This window comes from Hyla sarda, chromosome 3, assembly GCF_029499605.1.
Source record: "Hyla sarda isolate aHylSar1 chromosome 3, aHylSar1.hap1, whole genome shotgun sequence".
Taxonomy (NCBI): domain Eukaryota; kingdom Metazoa; phylum Chordata; class Amphibia; order Anura; family Hylidae; genus Hyla; species Hyla sarda.
This window is the reverse complement of record NC_079191.1, coordinates 430,087,900-430,103,295: the sequence shown is the minus strand read 5'-3', so window position 1 is coordinate 430,103,295 and position 15,396 is coordinate 430,087,900. Positions and strand designations below refer to the sequence as shown.

The following is a 15,396-nucleotide window of genomic DNA, read 5'->3' as shown; positions in this document are numbered from 1 at the left end:
CTAGATCCTCAGATAAACATTACTGTCCATATGTCCATCCAGTGTTATCAAAGCACTGTGATCGACCAAGTTCATCCCATCATGGCAGAAGGAGACTGTCAGCAGGACAATGCACCATCCACAGGGGTCATATACTAATGGATCGTCTCCAGAAACATGAAAAGGAGTTCTCCGGCCTTCACAGTCCTCAGGCCTAATCCTATATCTTTGGAATGAGGCAGAACAGGCTGTTCAGAGCATGTCAGGACCTCCATCTAATGTTCAGCATCCGGGAGAAGCGATCCTGTCCACATGGGCCGATACTGCTGCAGAACCTATTGGAATCTATGCCGCAAAGAATTTCTGGGGATCTGAAGACCAAAGGTCGCACTATTAGATGGGGCTCTAATAAAGGAGCCACTCAGTGTCCATTAAGTCCATTACAAAAAGTTTATGAGATACTTGCAGAGGATGACCAAAATAATTTATCCTGCTTATACATTTTTATATTCCTATAACTTTCTATCCTTAATATCACAGTGTCATATAACACATTAAAGGGGTACACCGGTGGGAAATTTTTTTTTTCAAATCAACTGGTGCCAGAAACTTATACAAATTTGTAAATTACTTCTATTTAAAAATCTTAATCCTTCCAGTACTTATCAGCTGCTGTATGCTCCAGAGGAAGTTGTGTAGTTTTTTCCAGTCTGACCACAGTGCTCTCTGCTGACACCTCTGTCCATTTCAGGAACTGTCCAGACCAGGAACAAATCCCCATAGCAAACCTCTCCTTCTCCGGACAGTTCCTGACATGGACAGAGGTGTCAGCAGAGAGCACTGTGTTCAGACTGGAAATAACTACACAACTTCCTGTGGAGCATACAGCAGCTGATAAGTACTGGAAGGATAAAGATTTTTAAATAGAAGTAATTTACAAATCTGTTTAACTTTCTGGCACCAGTTGATTTGAAAACATTTTGTTTCCCACTTTTTTCCCACCGGAGTACCCCTTTAAGCCGCTGCCTCAACTTGCATGTGTCACGTGTTCTTATCTTGCATGTTTCCATGTCATATAGAGATAGATAAACATTGGTTTTGAGCTTTTTTGTTGTGTCTCACTCGCTGCAATGCGACCCTGATGAGACCCCCCACTCCGGTATTACCCAGTGGGCCTGTTCATCGAGGGGCCGTACATTGCAAGATATCTACAATTGGAATACATTGCCGCTAGAGATGAGCAAACTTACAGTAAATTCGATTCGTCACGAACTTCTCGGCTCGGCAGTTGATTACTTTTCCTGCATAAATGTGTTCAGCTTTCAGGTGCTCCGGTGGGCTGGAAAAGGTGGATACATTCCTAGGAAAGAGTCTCCTAGGACTGTATCCACCTTTTCCAGCCCACGGGAGCATCGGAAAGCTGAACTAATTTATGCAGGAAAAGTCATCAACTGCCGAGCCGAGAAGTTCGTGACGAATCGAATTTACTGTAAGTTCGCTCATCTCTAATTGCCGCCATTGTAAATATCATTCATGTGCATTGCTGCGAAGGTTTATTCTTGTAGGTACGATGGTAGGGGGGACCTAAAGAAGTCCTGAACATGTTGCTACTAATAGTTTTAGTCCCATATAGTGATCTAGATAACAAAAGCCACCACCCACCAGTGGCCTACCAATCTACCGCCATCCAGAGGTTGTAAAACTACAACTCCCAACATACTCTTACAGTCTGCGAAGGTTAGGACGTTTGGGAGTTGTCTTGTATGAAACAAATGGAGAGTCATTACACTGTAAAAGCAAAGAGCTACAACAAGATTTGCAACAGCTGGAGGCACCCTGGCTGGAAAATGTAATAGTGCCAAAACTACATCTCCCCTTTTGGCTATCCGGGAAACAGCTGGAGGCACACTCATTAGGAAATATTTAGTCCGGAGTCCGGTCTGGGGTTTGCCTCGGCTGTATGAAGTGTTTCTAATTTAAACAAAAATACTTCCATTCTCTGACTGCAAGCAGAGATCTTAAATTGTTTGAAGATATTCAGGCACTAAGTGGGAAATTGAAGAACCCTTGTGCAGAGATACAATTGAGCAGTTGCCCGTAGCAACCGAACAGATTCCAACTGTCATTTTTATCTTTTTAAAAATGTGACACTTGGAATCTGGTTGCTACGGGCAACTGCTCAATTGTATCTCTGCACAAGGTTTGATTAAATCTGCCCTGGAGTCAGTGGATTCCAACAAGCATGCCTCCAGCTGTTGCAAAACTACAACTCCCAGCATGCCTGGACAGCCAAAGGCTGTCCGGGCATGCTGGGAGTTGTAGTTTTGCAACAGCTGGAGGCACCCTCATTGGGGAAACACCATACAAGACAAAGCAGGACCCAATCATGGCACATTTTCAGTCTTTTTTGATGAAAACAAGGCTGTTTCCATTCACTGATAGCAAGCAGAGATCTTACTACATTTTAATTGGTTGTATTTATTTTCCATGATATACTGCTTGGAGGAAATGCTGGGGCTTGTGGTGCAGCAGCTGGGCAGTTATGTATTACCTGTTTAGGCTACAGAGCAAACTATTCCAACCAGTGATTTTGGGCATGCTGGGAGTTGTAGTTTTGAAACAGCTGGAGGCACCCTGTGTGGGAAACTCTGGTCCAGAGAGAGCTGGATATCCTCATGGCGCATTTTCAGTCTTTTAATGAAAACAGGGTTATTTCCATTCACTGATAGCAAGCAGGGATCCTAAAATTGGCAATGAATTGAAATGTGAACTGTATTAGAAGGAAGCAGAAGTGACGTCTTTGCTTACGTAAGACAGGACCCCCCCTCACCCAGTGACCCCTATATGACGACTCCTTAATTGCTATGATGTTTACTGTACAACAAGGTAACTTTACAGCAGGTTTGGGAAAAAATTGAGCAGTAAAAGCCGCAACATGATCCGCAGTGTGTGACCGATCCCTTACGGAGTCCATACTGACGGAGACGCCCACCAGATTTGGTCTTTCATGTCCATTGGTTTTAACATGTCGTCTTCTCTCCTCAGGATGCAGAGATCTCCGCGTTTGAACTTTATAACATTCTGCAGAAAGTTCTATCCAGACGTAAGTTCTCCATGTTGGTGCCCCCTCCATAAACAGTATCCAGATTGGGTGCCCCCTGTATAGACAGTGAGCAGTCAGGGTGCCCCCTCCATAGACGGTGAACGGTCAGGGTGCCCCCTGCATAGACAGTGAGCGGTCAGGGTGCCCCCCCCATAAACAGTGAGCAGTCAGGGTGCCCCCTCCATAGACAGTGAGCAGTCAGGGTGCCCCCTCCATAGACAGTGAGCAGTCAGGGTGCCCCCTCCATAGACAGTGAGCAGTCAGGGTGCCCCCTCCATAGACAGTGAGCGGTCAGGGTGCCCCCTCCATAGACAGTGAGCAGTCAGGGTGCCCCCTCCATAGACAGTGAGCAGTCAGGGTGCCCCCTCCATAGACAGTGAGCAGTCAGGGTGCCCCCTCCATAGACAGTGAGCAGTCAGGGTGCCCCCTCCATAGACAGTGAGCATCAGGGTGCCCCCCCCCCATAAACAGTGAGCAGTCAGGGTGCCCCCCCCATAGACAGTGAGCGGTCAGGGTGCCCCCCCCATAAACAGTGAGCAGTCAGGGTGCCCCCTCCATAGACAGTGAGCAGTCAGGGTGCCCCCTCCATAGACAGTGAGCGGTCAGGGTGCCCCCCCCATAAACAGTGAGCAGTCAGGGTGCCCCCTCCATAGACAGTGAGCGGTCAGGGTGCCCCCTCCATAGACAGTGAGCAGTCAGGGTGCCCCCTCCATAGACAGTGAGCGGTCAGGGTGCCCCCTCCATAGACAGTGAGCAGTCAGGGTGGCCCCTCCATAGACAGTGAGCAGTCAGGGTGCCCCCTCCATAGACAGTGAGCAGTCAGGGTGCCCCCTCCATAGACAGTGAGCAGTCAGGGTGCCCCCTCCATAGACAGTGAGCAGTCAGGGTGCCCCCTCCATAGACAGTGAGCGGTCAGGGTGCCCCCTCCATAGACAGTGAAAAGTCAGGGTACCCCCTCCAGAGACAGTGAGCGGTCAGGGTGCCCCCTCCATAGACAGTGAGCAGTCAGGGTGCCCCCTCCATAGACAGTGAGCAGTCAGGGTGCCCCCTCCATAGACAGTGAGCGGTCAGGGTGCCCCCTCCATAGACAGTGAGCAGTCAGGGTGGCCCCTCCATAGACAGTGAGCAGTCAGGGTGCCCCCCCCCCCCCCCATAAACAGTGAGCAGTCAGGGTGCCCCCTCCATAGACAGTGAGCAGTCAGGGTGCCCCCTCCATAGACAGTGAGCAGTCAGAGTGCCCCCTCCATAGACAGTGAGCGGTCAGGGTGCCCCCTCCATAGACAGTGAGCAGTCAGAGTGCCCCCTCCATAGACAGTGAGCGGTCAGGGTGCCCCCTCCATAGACAGTGAACAGTCAGGGTGCCCCCTCCATAGACAGTGAGCGGTCAGGGTGCCCCCTCCATAGACAGTGAGCAGTCCGGGTGCCCCCTCCATAGACAGTGAGCGGTCAGGGTGCCCCCTCCATAGACAGTGAGCGGTCAGGGTGCCCCCATCCATACACAGTGAGCAGTCAGGGTGCCCCCTCCATAGACAGTGAGCGGTCAGGGTGCCCCCATCCATACACAGTGAGCAGTCAGGGTGCCCCCTCCATAGACAGACAGTGAGCAGTCAGGGTGCCCCCTCTATAGACAGTGAGCAGTCAGGGTGCCCCCTCCATAGACAGACAGTGAGCAGTCAGGGTGCCCCCTCTATAGACAGTGAGCCTGATGAAGCAGTTCTACTGTGAAACGCGTTGCATCACGGGTGAATAAAACGCCCAGTTCCCTTTTACTTCTGTGTTCAGCGCCTTGAATTCCGTCGACTACTGGAGGTTTATTTCTAACCCTACAGACATTGACAACTAAAGTGCCCCCCAGTCCATAACAACTAGTGTACCCTAATATACAGGGACCAGTCATTGCCCCCCAGTCCATAACAACTAGTGTACCCTAATATACAGGGACCAGTCATTGCCCCCCTGTCCATAACAACTGGTGTACCCTAATATACAGGGACCAGTCATTGCCCCCCAGTCCATAAGAACTAGTGTACCCTAATATACAGGGACCAGTCATTGCCCCCCAGTCCATAACAACTAGTGTACCCTAATATACAGGGACCAGTCATTGCCCCCCTGTCCATAACAACTGGTGTACCCTAATATACAGGGACCAGTCATTGCCCCCCAGTCCATAAGAACTGGTGTACCCTAATATACAGGGACCAGTCATTGCCCCCCAGTCCATAAGAACCAGTGTACCCTAATATACAGGGACCAGTCATTGCCCCCCAGTCCATAAGAACTAGTGTACCCTAATATACAGAGACCAGTCATTGCCCCCCAGTCCATAACAACTAGTGTACCCTAATATACAGGGACCAGTCATTGCCCCCCTGTCCATAACAACTGGTGTACCCTAATATACAGGGACCAGTCATTGCCCCCCAGTCCATAACAACTAGTGTACCCTAATATACAGGGACCAGTCATTGCCTCCCAGTCCATAAGAACTAGTGTACCCTAATATACAGGGACCAGTCATTGCCTCCCAGTCCATAAGAACTAGTGTACCCTAATATACAGAGACCAGTCATTGCCCCCCAGTCCATAAGAACTAGTGTACCCTAATATACAGGGACCAGTCATTGCCCCCCAGTCCATAAGAACTAGTGTACCCTAATATACAGAGACCAGTCATTGCCCCCCAGTCCATAAGAACTAGTGTACCCTAATATACAGAGACCAGTCATTGCCCCCCAGTCCATAACAACTAGTGTACCCTAATATACAGGGACCAGTCATTGCCCCCCAGTCCATAACAACCAGTGTACCCTAATATACAGAGACCAGTCATTGCCCCCCAGTCCATAACAACTAGTGTACTCTAATATACAGAGACCAGTCATTGCCCCCCAGTCCATAAGAACTAGTGTACCCTAATATACAGAGACCAGTCATTGCCCCCCAGTCCATAAGAACTAGTGTACCCTAATATACAGAGACCAGTCATTGCCCCCCAGTCCATAAGAACTAGTGTACCCTAATATACAGGGACCAGTCATTGCCCCCCAGTCCATAAGAACTAGTGTACCCTAATATACAGGGACCAGTCATTGCCCCCCAGTCCATAACAACTAGTGTACCCTAATATACAGAGACCAGTCATTGCCCCCCTGTCCATAACAACTGGTGTACCCTAATATACAGGGACCAGTCATTGCCCCCCAGTCCATAAGAACTAGTGTACCCTAATATACAGGGACCAGTCATTGCCCCCCAGTCCATAAAAACTAGTGTACCCTAATATATACAGAGACCAGTCATTGCCCCCCTGTCCATAACAACTAGTGTACCCTAATATACAGGGACCAGTCATTGCCTCCCAGTCCATAACAACCAGTGTACCCTAATATACAGAGACCAGTCATTGCCCCCCAGTCCATAACAACTAGTGTACCCGAATATACAGAGACCAGTCATTGCCCCCCAGTCCATAACAACTAGTGTACCCTAATATACAGAGACCAGTCATTGCCCCCCTGTCCATAACAACTGGTGTACCCTAATATACAGGGACCAGTCATTGCCCCCCAGTCCATAAGAACTAGTGTACCCTAATATACAGGGACCAGTCATTGCCCCCCAGTCCATAAAAACTAGTGTACCCTAATATATACAGAGACCAGTCATTGCCCCCCTGTCCATAACAACTAGTGTACCCTAATATACAGGGACCAGTCATTGCCCCCCAGTCCATAAGAACCAGTGTACCCTAATATACAGGGACCAGTCATTGCCCCCCAGTCCATAAGAACCAGTGTACCCTAATATACAGGGACCAGTCATTGCCCCCCAGTCCATAAGAACTAGTGTACCCTAATATACAGAGACCAGTCATTGCCCCCCAGTCCATAACAACTAGTGTACCCTAATATACAGGGACCAGTCATTGCCCCCCAGTCCATAAGAACTAGTGTACCCTAATATACAGAGACCAGTCATTGCCCCCCCCCCAGTCCATAAGAACTAGTGTACCCTAATATACAGGGACCAGTCATTGCCCCCCAGTCCATAACAACCAGTGTACCCTAATATACAGAGACCAGTCATTGCCCCCCTGTCCATAACAACTAGTGTACCCTAATATACAGGGACCAGTCATTGCCCCCCAGTCCATAAGAACCAGTGTACCCTAATATACAGGGACCAGTCATTGCCTCCCAGTCTATAACAACTAGTGTACCCTAATATACAGGGACCAGTCATTGCCCCCAGTCCATAAGAACTAGTGTACCCTAATATACAGAGACCAGTCATTGCCCCCCAGTCCATAACAACTAGTGTACCCTAATATACAGGGACCAGTCATTGCCCCCCAGTCCATAAGAACTAGTGTACCCTAATATACAGAGACCAGTCATTGCCCCCCAGTCCATAAGAACTAGTGTACCCTAATATACAGGGACCAGTCATTGCCCCCCAGTCCATAACAACTTGTGTACCCTAATATACAGGGACCAGTCATTGCCCCCCCCCCCCAGTCCATAACAACTAGTGTACCCTAATATACAGGGACCAGTGATTGCCCCCCAGTCCATAACAACTAGTGTACCCTAATATACAGGGACCAGTCATTGCCCCCCAGTCCATAACAACTAGTGTAGCCTAATATACAGGGACCAGTCATTGCCCCCCAGTCCATAACAACTAGTGTACCCTAATATACAGGGACCAGTCATTGCCCCCCCCCCCAGTCCATAACAACTAGTGTACCCTAATATACAGGGACCAGTGATTGCCCCCCAGTCCATAACAACTAGTGTACCCTAATATACAGGGACCAGTCATTGCCCCCCAGTCCATAAGAACTAGTGTACCCTAATATACAGGGACCAGTCATTGCCCCCCAGTCCATAAGAACTAGTGTACCCTAATATACAGGGACCAGTCATTGCCCCCCAGTCCATAAGAACCAGTGTACCCTAATATACAGGGACCAGTCATTGCCCCCCCAGTCCATAACAACCAGTGTACCCTAATATACAGGGACCAGTCATTGCCCCCCAGTCCATAAGAACTAGTGTACCCTAATATACAGGGACCAGTCATTGCCCCCCAGTCCATAAGAACCAGTGTACCCTAATATACAGGGACCAGTCATTGCCCCCCCAGTCCATAACAACCAGTGTACCCTAATATACAGGGACCAGTCATTGCCCCCCAGTCCATAACAACTAGTGTACCCTAATATACAGGGACCAGTCATTGCCCCCCAGTCCATAACAACTAGTGTACCCTAATATACAGGGACCAGTCATTGCCCCCCAGTCCATAAGAACTAGTGTACCCTAATATACAGAGACCAGTCATTGCCCCCCAGTCCATAACAACTAGTGTACCCTAATATACAGGGACCAGTCATTGCCCCCCAGTCCATAAGAACTAGTGTACCCTAATATACAGGGACCAGTCATTGCCCCCCCCCAGTCCATAAGAACTAGTGTACCCTAATATACAGGGACCAGTCATTGCCTCCCAGTCCATAACAACTAGTGTAGCCTAATATACAGGGACCAGTCATTGCCCCCCAGTCCATAACAACTAGTGTACCCTAATATACAGGGACCAGTCATTGCCCCCCAGTCCATAACAACTAGTGTACCCTATTATACAGAGACCAGTCATTGCCTCCCAGTCCATAAGAACCAGTGTACCCTAATATACAGGGACCAGTCATTGCCCCCCAGTCCATAACAACTAGTGTACCCTAATATACAGGGACCAGTCATTGCCCCCAGTCCATAAGAACTAGTGTACCCTAATATACAGAGACCAGTCATTGCCCCCCAGTCCATAACAACTAGTGTACCCTAATATACAGGGACCAGTCATTGCCCCCCAGTCCATAAGAACTAGTGTACCCTAATATACAGAGACCAGTCATTGCCCCCCAGTCCATAAGAACTAGTGTACCCTAATATACAGGGACCAGTCATTGCCCCCCAGTCCATAACAACTTGTGTACCCTAATATACAGGGACCAGTCATTGCCCCCCCCCCCCAGTCCATAACAACTAGTGTACCCTAATATACAGGGACCAGTGATTGCCCCCCAGTCCATAACAACTAGTGTACCCTAATATACAGGGACCAGTCATTGCCCCCCAGTCCATAACAACTAGTGTAGCCTAATATACAGGGACCAGTCATTGCCCCCCAGTCCATAACAACTAGTGTACCCTAATATACAGGGACCAGTCATTGCCCCCCCCCCCCAGTCCATAACAACTAGTGTACCCTAATATACAGGGACCAGTGATTGCCCCCCAGTCCATAACAACTAGTGTACCCTAATATACAGGGACCAGTCATTGCCCCCCAGTCCATAAGAACTAGTGTACCCTAATATACAGGGACCAGTCATTGCCCCCCAGTCCATAAGAACTAGTGTACCCTAATATACAGGGACCAGTCATTGCCCCCCAGTCCATAAGAACCAGTGTACCCTAATATACAGGGACCAGTCATTGCCCCCCCAGTCCATAACAACCAGTGTACCCTAATATACAGGGACCAGTCATTGCCCCCCAGTCCATAAGAACTAGTGTACCCTAATATACAGGGACCAGTCATTGCCCCCCAGTCCATAAGAACCAGTGTACCCTAATATACAGGGACCAGTCATTGCCCCCCCAGTCCATAACAACCAGTGTACCCTAATATACAGGGACCAGTCATTGCCCCCCAGTCCATAACAACTAGTGTACCCTAATATACAGGGACCAGTCATTGCCCCCCAGTCCATAACAACTAGTGTACCCTAATATACAGGGACCAGTCATTGCCCCCCAGTCCATAAGAACTAGTGTACCCTAATATACAGAGACCAGTCATTGCCCCCCAGTCCATAACAACTAGTGTACCCTAATATACAGGGACCAGTCATTGCCCCCCAGTCCATAAGAACTAGTGTACCCTAATATACAGGGACCAGTCATTGCCCCCCCCCAGTCCATAAGAACTAGTGTACCCTAATATACAGGGACCAGTCATTGCCTCCCAGTCCATAACAACTAGTGTAGCCTAATATACAGGGACCAGTCATTGCCCCCCAGTCCATAACAACTAGTGTACCCTAATATACAGGGACCAGTCATTGCCCCCCAGTCCATAACAACTAGTGTACCCTATTATACAGAGACCAGTCATTGCCTCCCAGTCCATAAGAACCAGTGTACCCTAATATACAGGGACCAGTCATTGCCCCCCAGTCCATAACAACTAGTGTACCCTAATATACAGGGACCAGTCATTGCCCCCCAGTCCATAACAACCAGTGTACCCTAATATACAGGGACCAGTCATTGCCCCCCAGTCCATAAGAACTAGTGTACCCTAATATACAGGGACCAGTCATTGCGCCTCAGTCCATAAGAACTAGTGTACCCTAATATACAGAGACCAGTCATTGCCCCCCAGTCCATAAGAACTAGTGTACCCTAATATACAGGGACCAGTCATTGCCCCCCTATTGATGTGAGGATGACGTGTATGTGTAGAGTGTCAGAGCTTTGTGCCCTTGTTGTGCCCGGATGATCATGGGGGTGTCGGAGGTGTCGGAGGTGTCGGAGGTGTCGGGGGTGTCGGGGGTGTCGGAGGTGTCGGAGGACTGATCCGCTTTCTCTCGTCTGTTTCTTCTTTCTCCGTTCTTTAGAGTCGGACATCAAGTCTGACGGCTTCAGCTTAGAGACCTGCAGGACCATCGTAGATCTACTGGACGTATCCTCTCACCAGTACTGGGCATTATCAGGTGTATGTAGTGCAGACACCAGGGGGCGCTGTAACCTCTGCACCCCTATAGTTACACCCTTCACCACCCACATGGAGGAGGAGCCCCGGGGTGACACCAGAAGCTGAGATACGGGGAGCTGTTTGTATATAAAAATCATAGTAAAAGAGGATAAACCCAGAGCAATAAAAACATACCGGAGTGAAGTGCCACCCTCTAAGCCAGTGTTCCCCAACCAGGGTGCCTCCAGCTGCAGCAAAACTACAACTCCCAGCATGCCCGGACAGCCTTCGGCTGTCCGGGCATGCTGGGAGTTGTAGTTTAGCAACAGCTGGAGGCACCCTGTTTAGGAAGCACTGCTCTAAGCAGCATTGGGGGGGGGGGGTATATGCACATGTGATCGTACCCATGTGTAGTGGTAATTGTGGGGCAGTATGGGGCCTCGTCTATCCATAAGGGGTCGTCCTGCTTGGATATAATATGGGACTAGATCAATATGTGAATATAACCGGATTTAGGTTTTGGATTTTCTTTAACCTGCGCCAATGTTCTAGTCTGATGGAACCGGCAAACTGGGACTGAAGGAATTTAATATATTGTGGTCGAAATTACAGAAATACCAGGTAAGTCATAGGAGCACCTATCTATTTATTACTGTGTACATCCTGGGAACCTTCACTTCCTATCTATATTATATCTATTTATTCTATCTATCTATCTCATATCTATCTGTCTATTATCTATCTCATATCTATCTATCTCATATCTATCTCATATCTATCTCATATCTATCTATCTCATATCTATCTCATATCTATCTATCTCATATCTATCTCATATCTATCTCATATCTATCTATCTCATATCTATCTATCTCATATCTTTCTATCTCATACCTACCTATCTATCTATCTATCTCCTATCTATCTATCTCATATCTATCTATCTCATATCTATCTATCTCATATCTATCTGTCTCATATCTATCTATCTATCTCATATCTATCTATCTATCTATCTATCTATCTCATATCTATCTCATATCTATCTATCTATCTCATATCTATCTATCTCATATCTATCTATCTCATATCTATCTATCTCATATCTATCTATCTCATATCTATCTATCTCATATCTATCTATCTATCTCATATCTATCTATCTCATATCTATCTATCTCATATCTATCTAGCTATCTCATATCTATCTATCTATCTATCTCATATCTATCTGTCTCATATCTATCTATCTATCTCATATCTATCTATCTATCTATCTATCTATCTATCTATCTCATATCTATCTCATATCTATCTATCTATCTCATATCTATCTATCTCATATCTATCTATCTCATATCTATCTATCTCATATCTATCTATCTCATATCTATCTATCTCATATCTATCTATCTCATATCTATCTATCTATCTCATATCTATCTATCTATCTATCGCATATCTATCTCATATCTATCTATCTATCTATCTCATATCTATCTATCTCATATCTATCTATCTATCTCATATCTATCTATCTATCTATCTCATATCTATCTCATATCTATCTATCTATCTATCTCATATCTATCTATCTCATATCTATCTATCTATCTCATATCTATCTATCTATCTCATATCTATCTCATATCTATCTCATATCTATCTATCTCATATCTATCTATCTCATATCTATCTATCTCATATCTATCTATCTCATATCTATCTATCTATCTCATATCTATCTATCTATCTATCTATCTCATATCTATCTCATATCTATCTATCTATCTATCTCATATCTATCTATCTCATATCTATCTATCTATCTCATATCTATCTATCTATCTATCTATCTATCTCATATCTATCTCATATCTATCTATCTATCTATCTCATATCTATCTATCTCATATCTATCTATCTATCTCATATCTATCTATCTATCTCATATCTATCTCATATCTATCTATCTATCTCATATCTATCTCATATCTATCTATCTATCTCATATCTATCTCATATCTATCTATCTATCTATCTATCTCATATCTATCTATCATCTCATATCGATCTATCTCATATTTATCTATCTATCTATCTCATACCTATATATTTATCTCATATCTATCTATCTATCTCATATCTATCTATCTATCTCATATCTATCTATCTATCTCATATCTATCTATCTATCTATCTCCTATCTATATATTTATCTCATATCTATATATCATCTAATCTGTGTGAAATTAAGACTGTAGAGTACGGCTCCGCTGCCATCTAGTGGCATAATGTAGAACTGACAACAATATAATTATTCATCTATATTTTTTTATTCTAGAATATTTATCGTAGTGTGGATGTGGATCGCTCGGGGACCATGAATGCCTACGAGATGAGGAAGGCTCTAGAGAAAGCAGGTCAGTAACCCTGTAATAATATATATAGATATTTACCAACATTTTATTGTTCAAAGTATCTAAAAAAAATAAATAAAAATAAAATAAACACTTTGCATATAGCCTCGGTCATGTCTTTTACCGTTTTGTGTATACAGCCCTATGTGTGTCTATGGTTACAGACAGTGACTTAGATTCCCCTCCTATTTGCAGGGTTTAAGCTGAGTTCTCAGATCCATCAGCTGCTGGTGGCGCGTTACGCCGATGACAACCTCTGCCTTGACTTTGATAACTTTGTGCGGTGTCTTCTTCGATTGGAGATTATGTTTAGTAAGTTACAGTCACACACTCTGTAGCAGTGTTTCCCAACCAGGGTGCCTCCAGCTGTTTCAAAACTACAGCTCCCAGCATGCCCGGACAGCCGTAGGCTGTCCGGGCATGCTGGGAGTTGTAGTTTTGAAACAGCTGGAGGCTCACTTGTTGGGAAACACATCTCAGAGCATTGTTGGTCTCCCATCCACTGCCCAGACCATGATACCTGCTGCTTAGCATGCTGAGAGTTGTAGTTTTGCAACAGCTGGAGGCACCCTGGTTGGTAAACACTGCTCTGAGCATTGCTGTTGGTCTCCCATCCACTGCCCAGACCATGGTACCTGCCGCTTAGCATGCTGGGAGTTGTAGTTTTGCAACAGCTGGAGGCTCACTTGTTGGGAAACACATCTCTGAGCATTGTTGGTCTCCCATCCACTGCCCAGACCATGGTACCTGCTGCTTAGCATGCTGGGAGTTATATTTTTGCAACAGCTGGAGGCGCCCTGGTTGGGAAACACTGCTCTGAGCATTGCTGTAGGTCTCCCATCCACTGTCCAGGCCATGGTACCTGCTGCTTAGCATGCTGGGAGTTGTAGTGTTGCAACAGCTGGGGGCACCCTGGCTGGAAAATGCTGCTCTACAGCCAAAACAGGTGATGCATCACTGACCAGCCGCTGCTGCACCACAAGTCCCAGCAGTATCTCATATAACATACATCAATTAAAATATTACTGACCTCGATGTTAATATTTGGCTTTTAATTTGCAGAAATTTTCAAACAAATGGACACAGAAGGCAGCGGGGTGGTGCCTCTCAGTATGGAGTCTGTAAGTAGTACTACATGAACCATGTGACCTCTGCTATGTCAGAATGTTGTTGTTAAAGCCTATACAATCGCTTCTTAAATAAGGATGCGCACATGCACATTAGCTGCCCTTTGATGACACAGGGTGTATATGTACGCACTGGTTGTGAAGGGGTATATAAAACATGTTCACAAGTGGAGTGCTCTTCATGCCCGTTGAGTACCGGCTGCTTCCAGCAGCCATCACTCGCCACTTATGCCGGTCAAATCCACGATTGCTGTTATCTGGTAATACCCCTTCGGATACCACGATCAGAGTAAGTCCATGGCAACTAAAATTGGTAAAAAGTAAGTGCTGGTCTGTTAGGGGGGGCTGATCATGGCCCTTACAACGTGCACCACGGGTTGTACCTTAGGTCCGGGTCCCCCTATGGTCCCTGCTCTTCTCGCTGTTGCAGCCTGGCATGATGCAGGTAACAACTGGCTGAAGACCTCTCCAGGTGAGTATTACGGAATCAGTGAGTATCTTCCCCCCCCCCCCCCCCAACCCCCCTCCTTCTCTTATCTCTGGGCCTCCAATACGTTATGTTCCCCATGGGGACAAACAAACCATAGCCCCACCCCCCACCCACCCCCGTGTGCATGCGAACTCAAGCGCGCTGTGTGGGGTTAAATGGGCACTGTCATGAAGTAAAAAAATTGATATGTTGTAGTACTTAAGTACTACAACGTATCTCTAATATACTTTAATTAAAAACAGTGATTTTAAACAAGTTTAAAATCACTTTTAAATTCGGCCACTAGGGGTCGCCCTCCTAGTGGCTGAATGCATTCAGCAGTGATGTCACCACTGAATTTCGACTCATTTAAGCCTGGCAACGAGTCGAAATTCAGTCACTGGGGTGCTCGCTCCCGCCTGTCAATCAAACAGGCAAGAGCGAGCACGCTGATAGCTGGGGCTGCGCGCATTGGCCAGCTCCACTGGCCTCGCGCGCGCGGCCCCGCCCGCCCCCGTTACCCTGTCC

General features: G+C 46.6%; 1 protein-coding gene across 1 annotated transcript in view; it reads left to right on the top strand.

Moving 5' to 3' along the window:
- Positions 1-15,396, top strand: part of CAPN2 (calpain 2) — a 91,820-nt gene that overhangs the window by 73,130 nt on the left and 3,294 nt on the right. The window contains exons 15-20 of the mRNA XM_056568472.1: positions 3,025-3,082; positions 10,776-10,840; positions 11,405-11,473; positions 13,197-13,275; positions 13,468-13,584; positions 14,335-14,393. Coding sequence (XP_056424447.1) covers positions 3,025-3,082; positions 10,776-10,840; positions 11,405-11,473; positions 13,197-13,275; positions 13,468-13,584; positions 14,335-14,393 — 447 coding nt within the window. The remainder of the gene's footprint in view (positions 1-3,024; positions 3,083-10,775; positions 10,841-11,404; positions 11,474-13,196; positions 13,276-13,467; positions 13,585-14,334; positions 14,394-15,396) is intronic.